The 16820-nt window shown below is 33.7% G+C and overlaps 1 protein-coding gene across 9 annotated transcripts; it reads right to left on the bottom strand.

Moving 5' to 3' along the window:
- Positions 1 to 519: 519 nt before the first annotated feature.
- Positions 520 to 4753, bottom strand: LOC107900563 (putative lysine-specific demethylase JMJ16). Of its 9 annotated transcripts, XM_041095971.1 has the most exons (11): positions 4436 to 4738; positions 4007 to 4063; positions 3691 to 3765; positions 3443 to 3603; positions 3038 to 3115; positions 2641 to 2896; positions 2148 to 2236; positions 1922 to 2000; positions 1607 to 1758; positions 1417 to 1523; positions 520 to 791 (listed from the first exon to the last, which is right to left on the bottom strand). In XM_041095971.1, the coding sequence occupies exons 1-6, from the start codon at positions 4479 to 4481 to the stop codon at positions 2723 to 2725; spliced, it is 591 nt and encodes a 196-aa protein (XP_040951905.1). In that variant the 5' UTR covers positions 4482 to 4738; the 3' UTR covers positions 520 to 791; positions 1417 to 1523; positions 1607 to 1758; positions 1922 to 2000; positions 2148 to 2236; positions 2641 to 2722. The 9 variants fall into 9 exon arrangements, with proteins under 9 accessions (XP_040951905.1, XP_016681694.2, XP_040951906.1 ...); XM_016826205.2 differs by having other exon boundaries at positions 2148 to 2896; positions 4436 to 4753; XM_041095972.1 differs by having other exon boundaries at positions 2148 to 2896; positions 4445 to 4753.
- Positions 4754 to 16820: the final 12067 nt, after the last annotated feature.

The raw sequence follows: 16820 nt of genomic DNA, 5'->3' as shown, positions 1-16820 counted from the left end.
ACGCCGCTAAAGGCCATGACCTTCAGCGGCGCTTTTCTAAAAACGCCGCTAAAGATCCTAATCTTTAGCAGCACTTCTCCAACAAACACCGTTAAAGACCATGGCCTTTAGCGGCACTTTTCCCACAAACGCCGCTATAGCTAAAAACCTTTAGCAGCGCTTTTACCACAAACGCCGCTATAGAACAAACCTTTAGCGACGCTTCTTACAAAAACGCCCTAAAAACATAACATTTAAAAAAAATTATTTTAATCAAATAATTTTTTATAATAAATATTATATTATGTTTTATTTGTTAAATTTAAACTTTAAATATACTTTTAAGGATAAATAAAAAAATATTATTTAAATTAATATACTTTTAATCAAATCAATTTTATAGTGAATCGATATTTTTCACCACGTTTATCCTTTTCTGAAGCATTAAATTTCAAGATATTAAATGTTAAATTGGTTTGCTACCATCAAATCTTATCTATAAGATAAAAGCAGCATAATGCTTCTAGAAAATAAACCAAGTGAGAAACTATGGAAGTAATACTGCAGAAATCAATAACAAGGGTTTTAACAAACATGTTCATATATCCAGCTCGCAATTGAATAACATATATCATACATCCAATATTTTAAAGCAGTAAGCAAATCAATGACGAAACAAGGATAGCAGTAAAATATGTAATGCCCACCGGTGACCAAAAGGAGCCCAGAAGTAAGTTGCTTCAAGAAAACAACTCTCTTCCCCATAAACCTTCCAGCCAACAAAATCAACACAGTCCCTGGTGTAATGCTTGCTGTAAACAAATAAAAAAACAAGTAAAAACCCAAAAATAAGGAACATTTCTTCAAAAATCTATAAAAAAATTTAAGTGCTTCAATAAGGTATGTTTGATGGGAAAATTTATAAACAAATTCCTGCTCTAACTTTGCTACGGTAATCTCGGTAATCTATATCATTGAACCACGCCTTGTAAATGAACTACTTGGTTTCCTCACCTAATCAAACACAAGGTTAGTACATAAATTAAAATTAACGATTTATAGTTCATATATTTCCCGGCAATAGGGCTAAATCTTCAATTTCTATAACGATTTATATGCAACAAATTAACAAAAATCAATGGTTCAAGTTCATGTATTTACCGATGAAATTTTCAATTTTTATAAAATAAGAGGATGGAAGTCTAACAAATTAAAGTTTCCAATGAAATTCGGACTTACACCATTAAGTAAATAAGAGTTTTAAACTATCGGAGATCAAAACAAATTAGCAAAAACCAACTGTTCAAGTGCATGTATGCACCAAAAACAGGCTCAAATTTCCAATTTTTGCAAATTAAGAGGATCAAATTCTAACAAATTAAAGTTGCCAATGAAATTCAAAATTACACCATTAAGTAAATAAGAGTTTTAAATTACCTGAGATCAAAAACCCATTTTGGGTATAAACTTTTGTAACTATTTATTAAATCTGCAACGTCGTTGTGATGCTTTGGTTCAATATTAGCTGAAGCTTCTCTAAGTTCCTGCAATTTTAAAACAACAAAATTTAAAAGAATAAAAAAAACAAAAGCTTTTTTCCAGATGGGGATTCAATGAGGCAAAATACTTGTTCATCAACGACGTTGATCTCACTGAGTTTACGAGCAAATTTCTTCTTAGAACTGCCCATTTCTTTTGCTTCATGAAAACTTTATCTGGAATGAATCTGGCAGCCTTGAAATATACTAATGAATGGCTTCTACATAAGAAAAGAATGATCTACTTGCACAACAGAATGCGTGAAAATTAAGTTAGATTTAATAGATCTAAGAGCAAAAATAGAATAAAACACAAAGGAGTGCATACATGTATGCGAGCATCAAAAGGAATTAATCCACAATGAATAAAACAAAGTTTCTGGACTTGTAAAATAACACCTTACCTTCAATTGACCAATGATACATAGAAGTTTGTGTGACTAGGCCAAGCATTTTTGGGGAAATCCATTTCCAAAATACAACCTAGACAAGAACCCAGGATGGTTTGATAAGCTCATGCAATCAAGTTTACCATCAAGGAAAAACAATAAAGGTCGAGAGCCCAAAATCTAATGGCAGAATGTAATAGAACCATTACAAAGAAAATTTGAGAAAACAAATGAATTTGACCTGTTCAGGCATCTGATGTGACTTCATTTTTGCTTTCATCTCTATGTTAAATATTTGCAAGTGATCTTGAGTTGTTCCCGACAGTTGAGCTATAAAAAGCAATGTCAAAGATTATAAGTATGCTGCATAGATAAATACAAAATCAAAGGAAACATAATATTAGAGATATTGAATTCCTTCTCCATTAAATTGAAGCAAGTTACAGGAATATATGTACTTCACGACCTCTACTTCAAGCATATATTTCATTTCTTCGCGGACCCAAATTGAAGCAAAATTTTCTATACATATAGACCCGGAAATTTTTGTATCTGTGTCGTAATCTTGTTTAAGGTATTTTATATTACTATGAATTTTGTAATTGAGTCATATTCATGTTATTGTTCAATGTCGTGTCATATTTTATGTTGTGATTAAGTTATTTTTTCATCTAATATTGCCAACTCTCTATATGAAGAAACAAAAAACTACTCAACACTGCTGACAATTGTACCAGGCAAAGTAAACAAGCAGATGTGTAGATGCTGAACCGATCAGCATGCTGATAAAACAGTGGAGCAGAAAAGTGTTAATCACTATAAACACTGTAATTCACAAGCACTATGATGCCATAAGTAGGATTCTTCATTAACAAGTATCGTATCACATTCTTTGTTCATTTTAGAAGATGGAGGAACAATGCGACAGATTCCATATTGTTCTGCTCTTGGTCGTATGCTGGCCATATACTTCAAAGTATCTTCAAACTCCTGGAGAAACAAAATGAAACCAGTTAAGATACTTCAATTCTATAAAGTAGAACTCTAGATTTTACAAGCAAAAGTAACAAGCATGGCACGAAAAATTAAGAAAATTAAACAACTCAAAATATTGTAAGCAACATTAAGTACCTCGTCTGTTGGGTAGAACACAGGTACATCCTCAATATCTGGCCGACATGCCTCTTCTGGACGCCATCTTGCAGTTACCTGTTTCAACACTTGTTCCACTTCATTATCGGAAACTTTGCTTGCTTGTCCTATTCTCTTGTTCAACTTCATGTAAATTTTTCAGAAGTAACATTTGAAGACAATGGTTAATAAAATAAAACATCATATCAATTATACATTCTAGAAAGCATAGTCCATCTGCTTTATAGTCACTGAATTACGCAACTCTACAATACAAAATAAACATGAAGTTATCCTACCAAAAAACCTTAACTATAAGGGACTTCTAAGTCATTTCATGCATTTAAGATGCTGCAGCTATACAATGATAAAACAAACAACTTAACAAGGAAAGAAGAAACTAACTTGATTGAGCTTTCCATGATCGGGTTCATCTTCTGAACTGTTACCATATTGACCATAGTTTATCCAAGGTCGACGCCTCATAGACATTGACCTTGTAATCTTTGAACTTTCATCATTGGCCAACCCAGTTCCCTTTTCAACTAGAATGGCTCTAGTAGAGGCTGAACAACAGATCAAATTGTCACGCTCATGTCTTTTAGTATAATGTGCCTCACTCTTTAAGGTAAACAATGCACGAGGCTCGAAACCTGGTGGAACTGATGAAATATCATCATTCTTTTCTTCAAGACAAACTCTCACAAGTTCCATCCCTATCCGTATTACTACACAAGACAATGGATGACAATTCAAAAAACTAAATTTTGTACGAGGAATAGATAACAAATTAATACAAAAGAGACCCACCTTAAAAGCCAGAGCCTAATCTAACAACATAAGAAAACCAGTTTATCAAAATTGTCAAAATTGAACAAATATCAAGTAGCTTTTTCACTCTTTCTTTCCTCTAAGAACTACAATCTCCAAGTAAGGAAATAGAGAACTAGCTACTCATGGCTCCCGTACTTGAAACTTGAAACTTGATGTTGTTGTATTGTAGAGCCTCTACATTAAACCCAATCGCTGCAAAAAGAATAGTTCAAAAAAATGGCGCATCGAAGCTGTCAGTCATTTAGAAAAAAAATGAAAACCCAAAACAAGAATGATAAAGAAGAATTGAGAGAGTAGCCGGCAAAGGCAAAGAATGATAAACAGAACCACATTAGCCAAAAAGAAACAAAACCGTAAACTTCTGGAATTTCGCTCCCTGTTACAGCCTTCGGTTATGGACGTTGGCTTTAGTCGGAGAAAACAAACTGGGATTCTGATGTTTCGAAAACAACGTCCCTACACGGCAGTGACTTTGTTGTTCTCCGGTTATTGCCAACACCAATATGAACACTAATTAATTACTAAAAACAAAAACATTTTTATTTTCAAGCTGCTGTAACCTACCTTGCCTACCTTTTACATTGCTATTTATCATCTTCATTTTTCTCATTGACCGTCTTTGAATAATTTTTCTTTATTTCTCGATTTGATTCAATGGGGGAAGATGCTTCGGATCCTGTTGTATTTTTGCATGGCGACCTTGATTTGAAAATTATCGAAGCTCGATGTTTGCCAAACATGGATTTAATGGCGGAGCGTCTCCGTCGATGTTTCACGGTGTTCCTCGTGTGCAAAGCCCCGTGTACTAGAGGAAAGAAGAAGAATGATAAAGTTAGGGGTTTTAGGGGGGAAATTTGGGAAAAGATCAGCGCGAATTCTTTCAAGTAAAATGAATTTTGTGGCGTTTTTATAAAAAAACGTCGTTACTGCTTTTTTTTGAAAACAACATGTCGTTTTGCTTTGTTAAAAATTTTTATTTTATTTGTTAAAAATTATTAATTAAGTGATTTTATTTATTTATTAATTTTTTTAAAATCTAATATTTAAATATATCAAATGGTTTAGATTAAAATTTTTTAAATATAAAAGCATTAATTGATTGTATAAAATTTTTTCATTTAACAAATCTCAAATAAATCTTAAATCCTAAACCATTTAATATATATAAAGTTTATCGATTATCTCTTAAATAATTTAAACTATAATCATAATTTTAATATATTAAAATTAATATTATATCTTTCACAATTATATAAGAAATTATTTAATATATAAATTAAAAAATACTAATTAATCTAAATCCTAAACCCTTATCCCCTAAACCATAAATCATAAAATATAACTCTGAAATCCTAAACCCCTAACCCCTAAACTTTAAATCCCAACCCTTAAACAATAAACCGTAAACCGTAATTCCTAAACCCATAATCCATAAACCTTAAAATAGTAACTCTTAAACTTTAAACCCTAAACTATAATCATAATTAATTCAATATTTTAAAATTAATATTATCTATCTTACGATTATATAAATTAAAAAACAATCAGTCATGTACCCAGAACACTATAATCATTATTTTAATATATAAATTATTTATAAATAATTTAAACTATAATCATAATTTTAATATATCAATTTAATATTATCTCTTTTACAATTATATAAGAAATTATTTAATATATAAATTAAAAAACTAATTAATCTAAACCCTAAATTTTAAACCCCTAACTCTTAACCCTCAACCCCTAACCCTTAACCCCTAAACTTTAAACCCAAACCCTTAATCTATACCCTTAAACCATAAATCGTAACCCTTAAACCCTAAATCTTAAACCATAAAGTGTAAACCATAACCCCTAAACTCATAATCCATAAACCTTAAAATAGTAACTCCTAAACCTTAAGCTCTAAATCATATACCCTAAACAAAAAACCTTAAACTATAGAGACAATTAATTCAATATTTTAAAATTAATACTATCTCTTTTACGATTATATAAGAAATTATTTAATATGTAAATTAAAAAACACTCAGTAATGTACCCAAAAAACTTTAAAATTATTTTAAATAATAGTATTTTAATTTTTTCATTTTTAACAAATATTTTTCTATTTTTTTTATTTCAAATTATTTCTACGTGTCATTATTTCAAATTTATCCATTTTAACAAATATTCAATTAAAAATAAATTGAATTTTAATTAATATAAATAAACAAATTAAATAGTAATTAGACAGATAAAATGTTTTTGTGGCGCTTTCCCGAAAACGCCGCTAAAGACCAGAGCATTAGCGGCGCTTCTCCAAAAACGCCGCTAAAGACTAGAGCATTAGCGGCGCTTTCCCAAAAACGCCGCTAAAGACCAGAGCATTAGCGGCGCTTTTCCAAAAACGCCGCTAAAGACCAGAGCATTAACGGCGCTTCCCCAAAAACGCCACTAAAGACCAAAGCATTAGCGGCGCTTTTCCAAAAACGCCGCTAAAACCCTGAGCATTAGCGGCGCTTTTCTAAAAAACGCCACTAAAGCCCCGAATGGTCAATCTTTAGCGGCGTTTTATGTAAAGCGCCGCTAATGCTCGATTTTTAGCGGTATTTTTTACCTAAACGCCACTAAAAATGCCGCTAAAAGCCTGTTTTGGTGTAGTGTTTATAATAATGTCCTAAGAATAATATGATTATTCTTAAAAGGTCCTTAGTCAAGTATTATTGTTGACTAGGACAACAATAATGCATTAAGAATAACATGTAGTTGATTGATGATAAAGAGTTGTCATTGATATGGAATGTCAAAATCGATGCATGAATATGTGTGTTAGAGAACAACATATTGGACTGACCCGTTATGAGTATGTTTCTTGGATTATTATGTAATTGTCACAACATTACTCATAGTGATTAATATATATATGATCCTCAGACTTGAGATCATCATAATCCCAACATCGTGAGTTGTATATTTTGATACAGTCAAACGTACACCGTAACTGGTTGTTCTATAAAAGCTGATGTTGGATATACCACGATCTGTGTAGAGGGATATGGTTGATCAATATAGGATAAGTCCCTCCTAAATAATGGGAGTAATATCTTAGGCCACTGATTGAGTGAGACTAGAAATGCATGGCCATGCTCAAATAAGCTGATATGAGATGTCATACTTATTTGTATATCATAGTCTACTTAAAATATCAAGGAGCATGGAATGGACTATGCAAGTGTGACTATTCCATGACTTGTATCCAATCGAGAGATAAAGGACTTAAAGATTATTGCATGAAAGGTTAATCATAAAAAGGTTATGTCGAATCATGATTTCTTGTGACTTAGGCAGCAATGATGCATTGCTAGGTGCCACTCATTGTTTGTAGCATTGGAATCGTTCTAGTATTACTGCTAACGTTACAAGAACCTACAGGGTCACACCCTATAGTTGAAATGAACAGAATAAAACATAGTTGGTATTGTGTTTGGTTGTCGCTTGAATTAAATTAATTATAGAATTAATTTAATTGGGTAATCAAATATCGAATATATTATATGTACAAGGTTGTTGTACGCATAATGAGAATATGAATTTGGTTCGTATATAAATTCAAATAAATATATAGTTTACCGAAATCATTATTATAATTAATGTAATTATAATTTTCGGTTTAAAAACATTGTTATATTTATTTAATTTCTAAAAACCATAAAAATAGATATAAAATCTCGTTTTTCTTTGCCTGGTGGGTCGAGCAGCCGTCAAAGCAAAGTCTTTTTCCAAAACAGTTTTGGGGATTCCTTCCATTCATTGTCAACTGGGTGGATTACGTAGAGGTCGGAGTCACGATAGATTGCGGCTTGGTTCAATAGTAGATCAGATTACTCGTTGTCGAGGTGTTGCTGTCTACTCAGAATAAAGATTTGATAATTTCGAAACTATTATTGCACCCCGATTCGTTCCTCACACATGGATCCATGGTTAGGATCGCTGGATTTTTTATTTTTTCGCTGTGCCGTAAGATTTGTCTTATACCCTTTCCTTACAATCAAAATATTAACCCAACTTTATGGAAAAAAAAACTTCCTCTCCCTTTTTAAGTTTGTGCTGTTGTTTGCAATTTTTGGATTATTTATTTGTAAATTTTGATTAATTTAATCAAAATATATTTCTTATGCATCTAGAAAATGCAAGCTGTTATGAAATTAATCTATCATTTTATTTGCTCGCTTCAATAAATATATTGAAAAACTAAAAAAATATCATGTTATACATTACATGTGATAATTAAATGATAACAAATTAATTCAACTATTCATTAATGATTAAATTAATAAATAATTAGCTTTTTTTTAGAAATGCAATAAGGTGGCATGATTTGATTAAAAAAGGCCTATGCTAATGTGATGTAATTCTTTTATGCAATACTATCTCTATAATTTATAACATTGTTATGTTGAATCTGATTTTATTAAGTTGTGGCCTTAATTATAAGTGCTACTATTAACCAAGTCTTTCATTTTACGCTTTCATTGTGTTGTGTAAGATTGTGGTTAGAGTGCACTTGGAGGTGCTCATAGGCTTGCATCTATCCTATTTAATTTTTTACAACAAAATTAGGTCAAGTCAGGCCATTATAGAGTTGAAAAACTAAAGTCGATTCCAACCCATAGCAAGCCAAGTCACCTTGCTCATGAACACTTTTCAGCACAATACTTGCGTGTAATTTTTTACTTAAATTGTGAGTCATTAGATGTTGTGCCTAGATCCTTAGAATAAAAACTTTAAAATATTGAAGATTGATTAAAAATTATTAAATTCAGTTATTCCTCTCATTTTGGTTTTCCTTATACCCCACTTAACTTTACAGTAGAAATCTTGGCTTTTGATCCCTCATTTTTCTTTGGTTCTGATATTTGTTCATCCATAACTATTGTTTGTTCTTGACTTGAATTAATCAAAGTAATGATTTTGTTTGTGTTAGATGATTTTGAGATTTTGGGTGATATATTGATGGTGACCATTGTGTGCTAAAATTTTTACCTACCGAAACTCAGATATGTTTTTAAGTTATTAGGGGCTTCCCATGTATAAATATGTGCTTTACAATGGTGTTTAGTCTATATCAATGTAGACAATCATTTTCCCTTGTTGACTAAGGCTAGTATAGTTGAGTTTTTACATCAGCAAGTTTTTGATATAGAGCACAATTTTGTAGGGCAATTACTGAGCTCCAAATAATCTATTTCTTTCTCTTTTTTGGTCAGACGTAATTAAGCAGGCCAAAGTTTGTAAAGGTAATAGCAGTGAATTTCACCCTTATATTTAAAACTGTTGTTGTCTCTTCACTTGATATTTGATGCTTGGAAATATTGCGATATACTAAATACCCCACATTTTATCTGGTAGATAGATACTTTGAGAATGGAGTTGAATTTCAATAGGTTGTTTAGTTGTAAATGGAGTTGAAAATGGGGCATGCTATTGTCTTTCTCTGGATATGCTACTTGAAAACTGTTCAAGTCTTCATTGTCTTATATTTAAAGCCTTCATTCTCATATGCTGTTTGCAAACTGTTTGCCTGAATGTTTAACCTGTATGCTCGTAGAGTTTGCAAACCGATTTAACCTGAATGTCTTATATTTAAATCCCAATTGTTTCGAACTTTCTAGTTTTGGAATGAGAATATTTACGGAATCCCCATGAAGAGGATCAAACCTTATTCCATGGTATTTACATAAGATTCCTCTTTCTTATTCTTAAGCAAGTCCCCGAGAGGGCTTAATTGATCTATGATTTATGTTTTAGCTTTTGTTTCCTTTTCTTTGTTTTGAGAAATATATCGATCAATTCCGATTCTTTCTTTTCCGATCGAGATGTATGGATTCATGAATCTATCTGTCTATATCGATCCTGTTCATGGATTGACAAAAATGTGCAAAAGCTCTATTTGTCTATGCCATTCTATGAGTTATATTTAGTTTTAAAGTTAAAAATTACATAAAAAATTTAATTTAAATAATTTTTTTATCCTTAAAAGTATATAGTTTAAAGTTCAAATTTCAAAAATAAAACATAATATAATATTTATCATAGAAATAGATATTATTTAATTAAAATAAAATTTTTAAAGGAAAATAATATTTATCTTAATGTTAAAATTATTTTAATATTTTTCATAAATATTATCATAAAAATAAATTGATCGATTTTAATGTGTAGTATAAAGTTAAAAAGTTCATGGAAATTTAATTTAAATATTAACTCAAAATAGATGAAAAATTAACAAATATTAACTTTATTAACATATAATTATTAATTTGTTAATTTTTGTCTTTTTAAGTATAGTAAACATAAAAATGATAAAGAACACAAATTTAAAAATTAAAAGAGTATAATTAAGGGGTTAAAATTTAAAGTTAAAATTTTAAGATGATAATCATAACTTACATAAACATTTAAAGAATAAAAAAAACTTTAGAACATAACTTACATAACTTACATAATACATAAATATATATCATATCATAAATTACATAAATTACATAACTTACATAATGGTTTAATTCATCGTTTGTAATGCAAATAATGTTAAGTTATGTTGCATTTATTTTGATTATATATTTCATTTATAACTCTTGATTGGTTTATTAGGAGAAACTAAAGGATAAAATGGCGGAGTATGAAGCGATCGCTTCAAGTGATAGTTCTGTTAATCTTGACGACATTGATAATCGAATTATTACTGAAGTTTTGGGTCTTGAAAGGTATGTTCAGGTTCGATTTCAAGGATCTTTTATTAACCCAACCCAATATTTTGGATCCAGCTCGCAGAATACATGCCTTTCGGGAATCAAGCTCAAGCTGAAGTTTAGAGGTTAAGAGACCAAATGGCTCAGATGCAAGCGAGCACAGTTGAGCAAATTGCTCAACTTAAAGTAGAGGCAGCATCAAGAGAAGCAGAGGCTAAAAGAAAATATGAAGAACTTCAACTACAACTTAAAGCGGAGGCAGCAGCGAGGGAAGCAGGCATATGAGAACTCCAACTACAGTTTCAGAATATGATGAAGATGTTTCAGCAGTCGCAGAATCCGCCATCTTAGACGTTTGTTTTCTTATTGTGAGAATATTTTAACAATATAACTTTTGAATATAATATATTTTGTTATTTCATTTAGTAATTTAAAGTATATACATATTTCTTTCATTGGATTTGAAGTATCATTTAGACTTGTAGTTTTTGGTTGGATTTGATGTTACAGGAAATTATGTTGAAATTCGAGTTCTATATGAATGAAAATGGGTTGGTAAAAATCTGCTAAAGTTAGTGACATTTTTCCACAAACACCGCTATAGGCCCAAAAAAAGCCAATAAAAACCTATTTTGCTATAGTGTCAGTTCCTTATCTATTTGAACTCAAATTTTTATTTACATCAAAATATATGAGTTACGCATACATAATCCATCATCCACTCAGGATTAAGATATGTCACATTATGAATGTTACTTAGATCTTGTCCAATGTATTGTCAATCTAGTTAGTCACATGTATTAGATCGATTAATTAATTCAACAACTAAATTAAATAATTAATTAGAGAATCCATACATTTAAAAATGGTAGATCTTAAACCTAAAAATTTCAAACATATCATGAATTTACTATCATTAAGTCACGTCTCATTTGCAATATATTATTATTATTTGCATTTGATTGGAAAATAAGATTTTATATAGAAACATTTTTAAAATAAATAAAAATAATAAAATAAATCGTGCCCATCCATAAATGGAAACTAAAATAAAATTAAAATGTTTCACATTTTAAATTAAAGAGGGCGAAATGACGGAAGCGGTGGATATATATCATTGTCAAAGCAGTTAGTAAGCACTTTAAATTAAAGAAATGAAGCTGGGACTCACAGCTTTATATTTGTCTGTGCTGTACTTTTGACGAATGACGACAATCTAGTTGGATAGGAAATAGGATACTCGACACCGACCTAATTAACTAGAGGAGGCGTTCGGATTTCAATTATATTATTTTTCTTGAATTTTATAATTATTTCTAAAATTTACTGATAGAGACATATTCTGACGGACTGTATCTGTCAGTAAAAGTGGTTATACCGACGGAAAATTTTAACTGTCAGTATATATTGAGATTATACATTTGTTTTAACAGTTGAAATAGAGGGTAATATACCGACGGTTATTTTAAACCCGTCTGTAAAAAGGTGGGTGCAATTTTTCCCCCTAATTCTAACCCTCCTCTTTTTTCTCTCTCTCTCTCTCTCTTTCGAATTTCTTTCTTATTTGCAATCAATTTTTTTGTAACCCCTCAATGTTTTGTCAATTTTTTCTTAGTTCTTCATCTAAACTCTAATCAATCACCGCATGCTTAATTTCGTCTCTTACAGTCATCTCTCATGAAAAATTCTTCGAAACCCATGGATCCACTGACCATCTCTTAACAACTTAAATTTTCTATTTTATTTTAGAGAAAAAAAGCATTCTTCTTTTGATAGGTTGAGTCAAACCACACCAAATTGATTGCATTTTAAGTAAATTTTAAGATAAGCATCCTTGTGAAACTTCAAGGCTTCAACCCGATTTTAACTGAAATCTACATTAGCCTTATAGTAGGGGCGAAGCCAGAACAATATTTTAGGAGGGCCGAATGAAATTGTAATTTTTTATAGTTTATATATTTATAATTTTTTAAAGGATTAAATCGAATTTTTATAGTTTTAAGGGGCCAAAGTGTAATTTTACCTTTACTAATTTAAAATTTTAAAAATTTTTAAAGAGCCTAAATAATAATTTTTCATTTTAGAGGGGGTCGAGGCCCGTGCTAGTGTCACGGGGCTAGACATTTTGTCTCGCAAACCGTGCGACCTTAGGCGATCCGTTTGCTCCAAACTCGCCTAAGTCAGGCTTTACACCCAAAAGTGAGGATTCCTTAGAATTCCTCCAAGGCACCAATTTGTATAGCGGAAGCGATTGTGCCAAAAGAAGCTACAAGAGAACAACAGAAAGCCAAAGAAAGAATGCACACAAAGTGTTTGAGTAAATGCTGAAGAATTCTATTACTATTAAGAATTCAAGTTACAATAGATGAATACAAATGAGGGGGAGGCTCTCTATTTATAGTTGAGCTCCCCCAAAACCGACGGTCAAGATATATTTACATCGACGGACGAGATTCACTATATCCCTTGATTTTAGGGATTTACAAGATTTGTCATATCGAATCTAATCTAATCTTTACAAGATATGATTCTCTATATCTTTTAAGATTAGTTACCAAAATTAGCCTAAGTTGCCATGTCTTCATCATCGGGCCAACCAGGCTTCAATCTGACAGGCTTCTCCAATAATTCCTTGAATCGGGCCAGTTCTCGTGGGCTAAATATTCCCCATCTTATCAATGGACCTCCATGGGGCGCATCTTGTGCCATGGTCACTGGCTTTGCACTTTGGCCCGTGACATTCTCCCCCACCCATTCTCGCAACGCCCTCGTTGCGGTTTCTGGATGACACTGACTTGATTCAGCTTTTCTCGTTGCCTCGGCTTCTTCCCACCTTGCCTTGCAATCGGGTTGTCTCTTCCTTCGAAACTTATGCCTCGACTTCCGTCGCCTCTTATCTTGAACCGTTGCACTTGTTGGTACATTCTGTTGGAAAAAAGTCTCCGCTTTAACTTGCACCAATTTTGACTTGTTTCCACTGGAATCCCCTGGATTCTCACATCTTGGCTTCATACCACCCCTAGCCCCTTTGCCTCATTGCTTATGAACTTTGAAAGGGCCCCTACGACCTTGCCAAGCCAACAAGTCAGAATTCAAAACACTATCAGAGTGTTTGCAATGAACCTTACTCGTAGCATTTACTCGTATCGACTGTCTTTGCATTGCTCATTTCCCCTCGAAGCTCGATGGACAACCCACATTTCCCAAAGGTGTCGGCTCCACAGTCGATCCCGCAGGCTTCATATCGGTCCCTTGCACCACTAACACTTCCGAAGGGGCTTTCGTAGCATTCCGTTCTGACGAATTAATGTTTCTCCCATGCGAAACATCTTTGACATGTTGGATTGACGATAACACCTTAGTCCCAACCTTCACATCCCGCTGTACCGGTACAACACTTTTTGTTGACGGACCGGTGACAATATGGATTTGATCGGCCCATGGTTGCAGAGTTGCCTGAATCCTGACAAGGAAGTTCAAGCCAAGTACAAAATCGTAATCATCTAATCGAATTACCTCGAATTCTTCCTTGCTCTTCTATTCGTCGATTTGTAGTTCCACATCACGAACTACTCCCACAGTTGGGGCTTTCTCAGAAGTTGCTACTTGATCTTCTTATTCGATTTTCTAATCGCCAGACCAAGCTTCTTTGCAGCCTTTTCCGACATGAACAAGTCCGATGCTCCCGTATCAATAAGAGCACTCCACTTCTGACCCGCAATGTTGATGTCCACAAACATCAACCCTTTTCCACCATTCCTCTTCCCAGGAATGAGCACCATCGAATTGACTTTCGATGTCTTTACCTCGGTAGGTTTCGCCTCTTTTTTCAGCTCCTCTTTCTTCTGGGTTGCCGAAATCATCACTTTATTCGGACATTTTCGCGCCATGTGTGGTCCTTGACAAAGGAAGCATTTTATTCTCTTCCTCTTGTCCCTTGGGTTGTTGAATCCCCGTTTCGTATCTCGTGGTTTCCCATTGCCACTTGTACTATCAGTACTGTTGCCCCCATGGTTTCTCTCGCCATTGCCTTTTCCATTGGGCTTAGATGACTCGAACTTGTCTTCTGTTGGACCAAGCTCCACAAAGGACTCTGCTTCGGCCATGGCTACAGTAAGTTCAGTGATTCCTTGCCTACGCAACTCATGCTTTGCCCACGGCTTTAACCCATCCTCGAACCAATAGAAAGCTTCTTTCTCGCTCAAGTCGGAGATTTGAAGCATCAACTCGCTAAATGCCCTCACATACTCCCGAACAGTTCCTTGTTTCGTGAGACGACGCAACTTTGCCCGAGCCTCCTTCTCGGCATACTGAGGGTAAAACTGCTTTTTCAACTCTCTTTGGAACTCCTCCCAAGTCCCAATCGCGTTCCCGCCACGTTTCTCATCCGTGGACCTACGACGCCACCACAAGAGAGCTACATTAGTAAAATAGATTGAAGCAGTGTTTACCTTAATGGTATCATCCTCGATGCCCATCGTTCGGAAGTATTGCTCCACTTCCCACAAGAAGTTGTCCACATCCCTTGTGGATCGTGCACCCTTAAACTTCTCTGGTTTGGGAACATCCATTGCTTGTTGCTTCGGCCTTGAAGACAACATCCCATTACTCAAAGCGGCTTTGTAAATCGTGAGCTCCCCTTTGAGCTCCTCTATTTCTTTCTTCATGGCTAACACCATATCCTCGAGAGCTTCATCTTTCACTGCTAGCTTTTCTGCAGTAGACTCTACTAAATTATTCATCTTTTCTGCATTGGCACCAAGAGAATCCAACACAAAATCTCTAAGTTGCTCCTCTATTAAGTCAAACACATCCGTACGTCCCTCGACCAATTCAAGCGTCTCTTTCACGTTCCTTACAGATTCCTCGAGATTAACCACTCGATTTTCCAAAGCTGTCAACATCTCCCTCGAGCGACTGGCTTTTTTGGCCTTCCCACGGGTCTCCATTGGTTCACTCTGACCAACGACTTCTTTTGACATCCCAACGGTGCCTTCGAACCAACTCGAATATCACTTGGTTCAAAACTTGGCTCTGATACCACTTGTCACGGGGCTAGACCTTTTGTCTCGCAAACCGTGCGGCCTTAGGCAATCCGTTTGCTCCAAACTCGCCTAAGTCAGGCTTTACACCCAAAAGTGAGGATTCCTTAGAATTCCTCCAAGGCACCAATTTGTATAGCGGAATCGATTGTGCCAAAAGAAGCTACAGGAGAACAACAGAAAGCCAAAGAAAGAATGCACACAAAGTGTTTGAGTAAATGCTCAAGAATTCTATTACTCTTAAGAATTCAAGTTACAATGGATGAATACAAATGAGGGGGAGGCTCTCTATTTATAGTTGAGCTCCCCCAAAACCGACGGTCAAGATACATTTACATCGACGGACGAGATTCACTATATCCCTTGATTTTAGGGATTTACAAGATTTGCCATATCAAATCTAATCTAATCTTTACAAGATATGATTCTCTCTATCTTTTAAGATTAGTTACCAAAATTAGCCTAAGTTGCCATGTCTTCATCATCGGGCCAACCAGGCTTCAATCTGACAGGCTTCTCCAATAATTCCTTGAATCGGGCCAGTTCTCGTGGGTTAAATGTTCCCCATCTTATCAATGGACCTCCATGGGGCGCATCTTGTGCCATGGTCACGGGCTTTGCACTTTGGCCCGTGACACTAGCCCCCCTAGATTCGCCTCTGCCTTATACAACCTCATCATCATGTTTTTGCTTTCTTGTCGATTTCTATTTGAAAATTCTTGTAAGTTTTTTTCTATATTCATGATGTTGGTAAAACCTGGTTTAAAAAAATGATTTTCAATTGCAGTGGAAAATTAAAATTTTGAAAACTGAACTGATTTATGATATTTATAGCAATAATTTTTTTCCAAAAAGTACTTGTGCTTTGAATGAGATGGATCCTAAACGTTCCCAACCTTCAACCAAACAACATTATCTACTATTCTCATACCACGAATGACTTTGATTGTGGGCTTGAATAATCACAAATCAAACACATAGTCATAAACGATTTATTACTTCCAATTGGAAAGCAAATCTTTTTAAATAGAAATTGGTAGAATTGTGATTCTCAGAAAATAAAATTTATATATATTTACTTTCTGGGAGAATAAAAATATCTCAAAATTAAGTGTAAATTCTGTTATGTTAATAGCCTTACCAGTGTCATCTATTTATAATGAGAGATAG

This window comes from Gossypium hirsutum, chromosome D06 (assembly GCF_007990345.1).
Source record: "Gossypium hirsutum isolate 1008001.06 chromosome D06, Gossypium_hirsutum_v2.1, whole genome shotgun sequence".
Lineage (NCBI taxonomy): Eukaryota > Viridiplantae > Streptophyta > Magnoliopsida > Malvales > Malvaceae > Gossypium > Gossypium hirsutum.
This window is presented reverse-complemented; position numbering and strand designations above follow the sequence as displayed.

Coding starts and splice junctions, on each gene's coding strand:
- LOC107900563 (XM_016826198.2), bottom strand. CDS start 4,481: ATGAGAAAAATGAAGATGATAAATAGCAATGTAAAAGGTAGGCAAG. Junction 3,766..4,006: donor CATCAAGTTTCAAGTTTCAA/GTACGGGAGCCA, acceptor TGTCTTGTGTAG/TAATACGGATAGGGATGGAA. Junction 2,897..3,037: donor TGTTCTACCCAACAGACGAG/GTACTTAATGTT, acceptor TTGTTTCTCCAG/GAGTTTGAAGATACTTTGAA.